Source organism: Mustela nivalis (assembly GCF_964662115.1).
Source record: "Mustela nivalis genome assembly, chromosome: 11".
NCBI lineage: Eukaryota > Metazoa > Chordata > Mammalia > Carnivora > Mustelidae > Mustela > Mustela nivalis.
In genome coordinates this window covers 23,232,168-23,242,071 of record NC_139030.1, presented here as the reverse complement: position 1 = coordinate 23,242,071, position 9,904 = coordinate 23,232,168, and the positions used below count along the sequence as shown (strand labels likewise).

Sequence of the window (9,904 nt, the reverse complement as noted above, 5' to 3'; positions counted from 1 at the left end):
GCAGGGAGTGCAGTTTGAATAAGGTGTGTGATGAGGTGAACTGTTGCTTGGAACAAGGCCCCACAAAACACCCAGGAGACTCAGTGTTGGCAAACATTATGTCAGTCTTCTAGGGGAGGGGACTGTAGTGCAGGCAAGTGCCTGGGGAGGGGAAGATCTGCTGATGTGGGGGGGCTTAGTGTAAGCAAGTTAGGTAAGGAGTGTAGACTTTGCCAGTTTCTGAAGGTGGTAAAGGATTTATGCTGAGGGGTGGGAGATGGAAATGGCAGCTCCTTTGTTTCTGGAGGAGTCTCTCGGGGAAATCTGTTTCTCTGGGACATGCTCTGAGATTAGTAAATAACTCTCCCTCCCATATGCCCTAGTCATTTTTTAAACTGCTGTTTCTATGCTGTATTTCCATAAGCAATTTGTTGTGCTCTCTTTTTAAGGGCAAGGACACAGTTTCCTGCAGCACATTGGACTCTCCCAGAGTAAAGCCTGTTAGTTTTTAAAAGTCATGCTTGTTGTAAGAACTCAAGAAATTCAGTCCCTTTGCTTTCAAAGCCAAATGTTATGTGGATTCTTCCTCCCCATGCAGGCTCCCTGGTGTGACAGTGTATTTCTCACCCTTCTCCATGCCTCTGCTCCCTCCCAACTGCAGAGAGCCAGGGCCTTTTTAGCTCCCCACCTCATCTTCACCTTTCCTATCCTCTTCCACATGGCCTCTTCTCTACCTTTAGCTATGGAGTTTCTTCTGCCTGTCTTTGGGTGGTTTTCTGTTATTTATGCTGATTTGAGTATTACCATGGGATTGGGTGAGCTTCGGGTCCTCTACTCTGCCAACTTCCCAGAATCCTACACTTATGTAAATTTCAAACATATGAAAATTTATTTTTTTAAAGTGAAACTATATTTTTATAATAAAATATGTAAAGATTCTAAAACTTTAAGAAGGCATTTAAAAATGTATCAGAAACCCAGAAGGGAAAAATAAAACCTGAAGATTTAACTGAAAAAAACTTCACTGTATCAAAAGCAAACCAAATACTATAAAATCAAAGATAAAAGATAAACAATAAAGAGAAAACAAAGTGGAAGAAAATGGGACATGTGACATATAATTTTGTAATATCCTAAGGTGCTTATTTTTAGTATCAATAAAATCAAGTTAGAAACTACTAGAGGAATATGCACAAATAATTCACAGAAGGAGGAAAAAAATAAACATATACTTTTTTCATATATATCAATACGTATATAATTTTGTAGTATTTAAAGAATCCATAGTATATGGATTTTATTATTTTATTTATTAATTAAATTAAATTAAATTAAATTTTACTTTATTTAAATTAAATAAATTATTTAATTTAAATTTAATTTTGATTTATTTTTAAAAATATTATTTAAATTAAATAAATTTAATTATTTATTAATATTTTATTAATATTTTAGGAAATTCCAGTACAATCAACAAATGGAAAGGATTTTCTTGTCCATAAGCTAGTGAAACTTAGTTGTCTCATTTTTATAGCCTAGGTGGTATTTAGCCTGATATGGCCTCTTGATATGGGGAAGGAATGGGATAAGAATAACAGTATCCTATATGATATGCATGGGAATCTGAGAACATCTTGGAATTTTCTAGATTTTATATATGAGACAATGCTCTATTTATATTGGGATGTGTTTATAATTTTAATAGAGAAGTAAGTGATCAACAGTATTCAAAATATAATTTTTTAAAAAGATTTTATTTATTTATTTGACAGAAAGAGATCACAAGCAGACAGAGAGAGAGGAGGAAGCAGGCCCACCGCTGAGCAGAAAGCCTGATGCGGGGCTCGATCCTGAGTCGAAGGCAGAGGCTTTAATCCACTGAGCCACCCAGGTGCCCCCAAAATATAATTTTTTGAATACATTTTCATGATTAATATTTATGCCTCAACCACTATGAAACTCAGACTATTATTAAAAAGAACTTTTCCCTCCTTCTTTACACTGAACTCAGACTCTTGCAGATCTTTCATAATTTCTGCTTTGAGATCAGGTGGTGCTGTTGTATTAAAGTTGCAGGTTTCTGTCAAAAAATCACAAAGCAGTTCTCCATTTTCATTGCCATCAATAAAACAATCAGATATGTCCATGGTGGACAGAAGGTCATAACACTCATACTTAATCCCCAGTTTATCCAGCATCTGAGTGAGGTCAGATGATGTGACATACTGACAGAGGTCATCCTGAGGTAAGCGGGATCCATACTTTTTCCACAGCTTGTTCCAGCCGCTGATTCCTGTGTGATAAAACAAAGCTCATGCTTTTACTTATTCTTCTTTTCATTTCCCTTCTCTGCCAGGAAGTATACTACATGCTTAGAATAAAGCAGCCAATAAGTAAATATTCTTGCTTTTGGGTAGCTTAATTTAAGAGGTACACAGAAGGGGGAAAGAAAGCTAAATATACAAGTAAATAAATCACATATCAGATGGTGCTAAGTACTAATGAAAAACAAATCAGAACAAGGAATAAGGAGGGTCAAAGAGTTGGATGGGTTGCTGTTTATATACGGTGGTCACAGAAACTCTCGATAATAATGTGACATTTGAGCAGGGATATGTGAACATGCCATGTAGATATGAGAGAGAAGATTACCTTAGGTAGAGAAAAGAGCAACTACAAAGGACCTGAGGCGAGAGCATGGTTGTCATGTTAAGAACTGGCCATAAACCAGTGAGATCTGAAATCAGTGAGCAAAGGGGAAAGTAGAAGAAGATAAAGTTGGATGAGTGGTGGAGGGAGTGGGTAGGGTACCATATCACATGGAGTGAGATGGGAAGTCACTGTTGTGTTATCTGAAAGAACTTTCTGTAACATATTCTGTATCTGCATTGTCCAATATGGTAGCCAGTAACCATCTGTGGCTAAGGAACATTTGAACTGTGGCTGGTATGACCAAGGAAATGAACTTTAAGTTTTACTTCATTGCAATTCATTTACATATCAATTTCAGTAGTCAATGTGTCTTTTATATTGAGCAATACAACATTAGAGTGACTTAACCTGATTTATATTTTAATAAGTTTAATTGGTCACACAGATGAGAATAGACTATAGGCCCATAAGGGTGGAAACAGAGAGAACAGTAAGGAGGTTATGACAATAATCTGGGTGGCAGATGATGGTAAATTGGAGTAGCTAGCTTTTGGAAGTGATGAGAAGTGGTTGGATTTCTTTTATATTATGCTCATAGATACAGTGAGATTTGCCAACAATTTGGATTTTGGGTATGAGTGAAAATGGAGTCAGTGACCCAATGATTCTGGCCCAAGCTCCTGAAAAGAGAGAATTGCCATTATGGGAAATGGGAAGAATGAGGGAGGAACAGTTTTAAATGTATCAATGTGTCAAGTTTTGTCCCCAGCTTTAGAAGATGTTTTAGCAATGTCTATTGTGTTTAATGGATAACGTGGCCCAGTGTAGAAGCTAAGAGATGCAGCCTCTGAGGGAGAGAGACACAGGTTGGAATGTACTTCTGACACTTCATGAATAAGATGAGATTTGTTTTTTAGTCTCTGAGAACCTCAGTTTTCTGATCCATAAAATGGGGATAACTGTACATACCTCAAATGCAACTGCAAGTACTAAATGAGATAATTTAAGTGAATTGTTGTACAATGCTAAGTACATAGCAGATGGGTAATAAGTACTCACAAAATAAATGAACATTATATGGAGTTGGTTTGATAATGTATTTTCACTGGTTGTAATCTTGAGACTATGAAAAAGCAAACTTGCTGTTTGGAAATCTCTAATACTAATACCTCAACAGAAATAAGCATCTATTTGTGGACCCTCTAATACCTGCATATAATAATGGGATGTCACATACCCAATTAATATTTATCAATTGATACAATGTAGTAGAGGGCCTCTAAAGCCAACTGCCTAAGTATGAAGCCTGGCTTTTCCTCTGACTAGCTTTATGAAGCTTCCCCTCCGTTTTATCACCTGCAAAAAGGGATAAATACAGAATTTATAGCATAGAATTGGGGTAAGAAAAAGTAAAGGAACTAAGAACCGTGATTGGCAAACAAAGTAAACAAACATTGTTCAAGTATTAGGAAATTAAGTTGGACTTGGCAAAGCAATATAAGAGAGAACCTGTATTCCAGGATTAATAGTGAAGATTTCAAAGGCTTGAGGTTTTTGGGTTTCCAAACCTCTTTTATGGTCTAATGAAGTAATTGACTCTCCAGCATAATACACAAACAATAAATACCCATACCATTATGCATATAATTATTGGCTGTTCAAAGAACCCTGGCCCTCATCCATGGGCTAAAGTCTCCTGATTGAACTCAACAAAAGGGACTAACCGAGGAGAAAAAGGTAAAATTTAAATAGCTTAGATAACTGACATTCAACCAATATTTCAGAAGAGGGAGTAATAACCACAGGTTACGCTCTAGAGGGTAAAATTGGAATGAAGCAGAAAAAAACAAAACCTCAGTCTAATGGGAAAAAAAAAATAGGGTCATGAGTCTATATTAAAAAATTTTTTATTACACAGACAGTGATTATCTGCCCAAATAAGAATATGCCTACAAATAAGACTTTATGAGAAAATAAATATTTCAGTGGTTGAAAAGAGGCTCTATTATCATTATCATTTTCATTATTATCATTATTATCATTATTATTTTTATTTTTAACCTGACAGAGACAAAAAAAAAAAATAACCAAACACTGATTGCAGAAGTTTTACTGGTGTCAGTGTTGTGTGACTTGGTGCCATTTCTGAGCTGAGCAATTACACACTTTATAACTGATGCATTATCATAATGGCTCTCAGTGGGCACAACATATGGTGTTACTTTTGTTTCCAACATGATATAAACCAGATTTTTTTTCTCATTGTATTAAAAATAACACACCATGATTTGCCTCCTTCCTTAGTCGGGTAAGGAGAGGGATGAACAAAAAAGTGGTGTCTCCTTCTGGCAAAACCCCCTTAACCAGAGAAGTTACATTTTAACCAGCAACTCTCAAAATTAATGCCTGGCTACTACATTTGGGGAAAGACATGCTACTACTGATATTAGTGTGAGACACTCATTTAAAAAATCCACCTCTTTTGTCCTTATTTCTCTTTCTTTTCATCCCCAAATCAAATCTTTTCTCTTTATATAATCAAGAACTTCTGCTTGTTATAATTAAATGAATATTTACTGAGCTGGGCTAGTTCTGTAACTGATACTTACAAACACAGAGAAAAGCATCTCTTCCCTCAAGCAACACGTATTCTAACAGTAAATGCTGTCATTTAATTCTGATTTCAATTTCTTTTTCTTTTCCTAATGAGTTTCATTTGCCTACCCTTCATAGCTTTTCTCTGCCTATTTCAGCATGGGTTTTGAGCATGTGTGTGTGTCTCTGTGAATGTTAATCTTCTTTATTGAGTCTTTTACTCCTGTTTATTAAACCTTTCTTCAAATCTCCAGAACTTTCCATGTTCTCTGATTCCATGTCCATCATGTAGTACGTTTTAGCCAAAATAAGCTCTCTCTTTTTTTTTTTTTTTAAGATTTTATTTATTTATTTGAGAGAGAGACAGTGAGAGAGAGCATGAGCGAGGAGAAGGGCAGATGGAGAAGCAGACTCCCCATGGAACCAGGAGCCCTATGCAGGACTCGATCCCTGGTCTCCGGGATCATGACTTGAGCCGAAGGCAGTCGTCCAACCAAATGAGCCACCCAGGCGTCCCAAAATATGCTCTCTTTTATTAGACACATTCAGAACTAGTAGTTTAGAATGCTATATGCCCCATATGCCTCTGATAAGGAACTTAGCACACTGCTCCAAGTGTTTACATGCCTCAGTCCTCCACTACATAAGAGTTGCTCCAAAGCAGTGGAAAAGTAATGGAGATAGGAAATCAAAAATTGAACTGGGAGCAGAAGTTTGGGGCAAACAGTGGTTGGTAACCATCAGGAGCATGTAAGCATGACTCCCAGGATCCTCAGCAGTCACAGAGCAAGGGATGAATGACCCAAGTTACTTGAGATAAGGGATCCCATCATTTTTCCTGGATTTGCAAGAGTTATGAGTGATCCCTTAAGACTGGGGAATCTGGAGACATTCACTTTATACTAAATTGATGACAATTTCAGTATATTGACAATTTTATTTACCTTTTCCTTTACTGAGAAGGAAACTATATTGAACAAGGTGGCTTACTTTTTATTATGTATATTTAACTAATTTCCTTCCTTAATAACTCTTCTGATAGAGGCAATAAATCTGTAACTTTTAGCCTTAGGAGAGAATTGGAAAGTCCAAAATATAATGCCTAAATTTATCTTCTCCTTTTATTAAGTGGTTCTTTAAGAAGAAATGTACGTATGATATTTTTCTTGTAGCTGCACAACTCTCTTCTAAGAAAAGTGCATGTGATGAAGGCAAGGGGTCACTGGAGTCCTTTTAATCATTGGACATTTGTTATTTGTTCTAGTCTTGTGTATAGGAACAATGTGTATATGAGTAATGTTGTCCTCTTTGGGATACCTGTCTCCCATGCTGAATACAGTAGTGAAGAGGGTTTTTTTTACTACATAAAGAAAAAGTTAGCAAAATATTTCCACCATCAAACTACCTTGACTGAGTAATTTTGACTCAAAATACTTTTTACAAAAAAGCTAACTGATATTTGAATCTTTATTACATTTCTTTGATTTTTTCCCTGTGAATAGATATATACATAGTACATATGAAACATATATATGCATAGATGCAATATAATATAGGTATGATCATCTAGAAATAGCCCTTGAATAAACTAAGACTCACAGACCACATTCACACAGCTAGGAAATGCCTCAGCATTCTTGTTGCATGTATCATCATATATTTCACTGCACCTGTTTTGATCTGAACATTTCTTGATGCCAATATACTATGGGTTGTATTAGTGTAATTCAAGAGATAGCTAGCAGAATACTCTATTCATAGGGGCACTTAGCCAGTTCTCAGTTGTTTGTATAGACTACTCATGTCACTTTCTAAATCTTAGGCTGGCTTTTTCCTCTTGGTAGAAATATAGAAAACTGCTTTCTGACACTGAAATACTTAACTTCTGAAATATTTAAGAATAAACCAAATATAAATAAGAGTGGATCTTCTATTTATATGAAATACATCCTAAACTCTGGATGAATTATTATTTCTATTGCTAACACTTTTCTTTATTATTGATACAGATTATCAAGAATAGACTGCCCTCATTGGTCACAACTAAGTTTTCTTTTGTATTCCTAAATGTAGTATAATGGCTTTACCCAAGTGCCTTGATTTAGATGGAGGTTATAAAGAAGCATCCAGTTTACATGAGCCCTTCTAAATGGGGAGATAGAACTCTCCCACATAAATGAGTATTTTTAATTAACCAACAGATAAAAATAGTATATCAAAATGTTCTTTAGGGAAGAGGTTGTATGCAGGAACTCTCATTTGCAAAACTCCCACATGAGTTCAAACCTAGAATTACAGGCAACAACCCTGTTTGCCATCCTTAACGTCATTCTTCATATTTAAGAACTGATGAATTTTGTGACATATGGTTTTGAGTATGGGGTCTGGTATAAACTTAGGAAGACAGAGATTGTTGTATATCTAGAATCAATCAGCCTAGCACTGTGTATACAATCCATGAAGATTACTAAATGAAAGAAGTAATTAATTAATGAACTCAAGAATGTCAGTGTCTCATTTATTAACATGTTTACTTCTCTGTGTGGTACTTACTATATATACTGGAAGCAACATGACATGATCAAATGCCATGTTTTACAAATAAGACAGTAATACAAAACAAGTGAACAATTTTTTGTAGTTATTTGAGAAAATCAACCATGAGCAATATTGATAGGTTCTAGAAATGTAAATTAATCAAATATGAAGGTATCCCAAATATTTAAACCTTTATTTATGTATTAATAAACATCACAGAAGGGAAAGAAACATTCAAGAAACAAAAAGGAGGGGTGCCTGGGTGGCTCAGTGAGTTAAAGCCTCTGCTTTCCGCTCAGGTCCTAGTCCCAGGGTTCTGGGATCGAGCTGAGCAGAGAGCCTGCTTCCCCCTCTCTCTCTGCCTGCCTCTCTGCCTACTTGTGATCTCTCTCTGTCAAATAAATAAAATCTTTAAAAAAAAGAAAAGAAACAAAAAGGAGGTAAACAGAAATATTCGCTATTTTTGGCCTCATTAAAAAAATTTGTATTAGTGGTATTTGCTCTACATTGTATAAAAAAGAATTTATAATTCCACTGGACCCCCTAAATTGATAGCTGTTGTGAAGGACTTTCCTAATACTGTGTTAACTGACTATGCTTAGAAGCCAAGTCAAGAATTTCATAATGAAGACAAAATATTGCAGCTGCCTTCAAACACATATATCCAAGCACATAGGCACTATTACCATTTTAAAATTCAGGGTGAATGTAAATAATTTACCTGACACAAGAATAATCAGCATCTTAGCATTGGTAGCTAAGAGACTGTGGAAGAATTTCAGGGTAGCCGGGATATCTTTTACATAATACAGCATCTAGAAATGAAAGAAAAGAGAAATTAGACATTTTTCTAAGTCAATTTTTTTGTTACTTGGGTTATATATTCTTTAGAAAGGTTGATTTTCAAGTTGAGAGGTTTTTTTTTCCATTTTATTTTATTTCTTTTCAGTGTTCCAGAATTCATTGTTTATGCACCACACCCAGTACTCCATGCAGTACGTGCCCTCCATAATACCCACCACCAGGTCCCCCTCCCCTCCGAAACCCTCAGTTTATTTCTCAGAGTCCACTGTCTCTCATGATCTGTCTCGTCCTCCGATTTCCCCCAACTCACTTCTCTTCTCTTATCTCCCAGTGTCCTCCGTGTTATTCCTTATGCTCCATAAGTAAGTGAAACCATATGATAACTGACTCTCTCTGCTTGACTTATTTCACTCAGCATAATCTCTTCCAGCCCCATCCATGTTGATACAAAAGTTGGGTATTCATCCTTTCTGATGGAGGCATAATACTCCTTTTGTATATAAGGACCGAATCTTCTTTATCCATTCATCTGTTGAAGGGCAGCTCGGCTCTTTCCACAGTTTGGGGACTGCAGCCATTGCTGCTATGAACATTGGGGTACAGACGGCCCTTCTTTTCACTACATCAGTATCTTTGGGGTAAATACCCAGTAGTGCAAATGCAGGATCATAGGGAAGCTCTATTTTTAATTTCTTAAGGAATCTCCACACTGTTTTCCAAAGTGGCTGAACCAACTTGCATTCCCACCAGCAGTGTAAGAGGGGTCCGCTTTCTCCACATCCTCTCCAACACATGTTGTTTACTGTCTTGTTAATTTTGGCCATTCTAACTGGTGTAAGGTAGTATCTCAATGTGGTTTTGATTTTAATCTCCCTGATTGCTAATAAGAGTTTTACTCAACAAAACACTTTAAGAAGAAGATATTCACAAATGACAATACAAAGGACTGATATCCAAGATCTATAAAGAACTCCTCAAACTCAACACACATAAAACAAATAATCTTTTCAAAAAATGGGCAGAAGACATAAACAGACACTTCTCTAAAGAAGCCATGCAAATGGCTAACAGACACATGAAAAAATGTTCACCATCATTAGCCATCAGAGAGATTCAAATCAAAACCACATTAAGTGGTTCCCACCTTACACCAGTTAGAATGGCCAAAATTAACAAGACTATGGTATTTGTTTAATTATAGCCAAAGAGTTTTAAATTTACTCTTTCTGGTTTAAATAACAGAGACATTTATAGCTGGAGATACTTCGTCTCTACTCCACATTGAGACATTGATTCTATGCTTGCTCTATATTTTGTGAATTGTAGTTCTGGGAGA

At 36.0% G+C, this 9,904-nt stretch overlaps 1 protein-coding gene across 6 annotated transcripts in view; it reads right to left on the bottom strand.

Moving 5' to 3' along the window:
• Positions 1-1,714: 1,714 nt before the first annotated feature.
• Positions 1,715-9,904, bottom strand: part of HNMT (histamine N-methyltransferase) — a 51,212-nt gene continuing 43,022 nt past the window's right edge. For all 6 annotated transcript variants that reach the window (XM_082689347.1, XM_082689345.1, XM_082689346.1 and 3 more), the window contains 2 exons: positions 8,486-8,579; positions 1,715-2,272 (listed from right to left, as the gene is read on the bottom strand). In XM_082689347.1, coding sequence (XP_082545473.1) covers positions 1,917-2,272; positions 8,486-8,579 — 450 coding nt within the window. In that variant the 3' untranslated portion in view covers positions 1,715-1,916. The remainder of the gene's footprint in view (positions 2,273-8,485; positions 8,580-9,904) is intronic.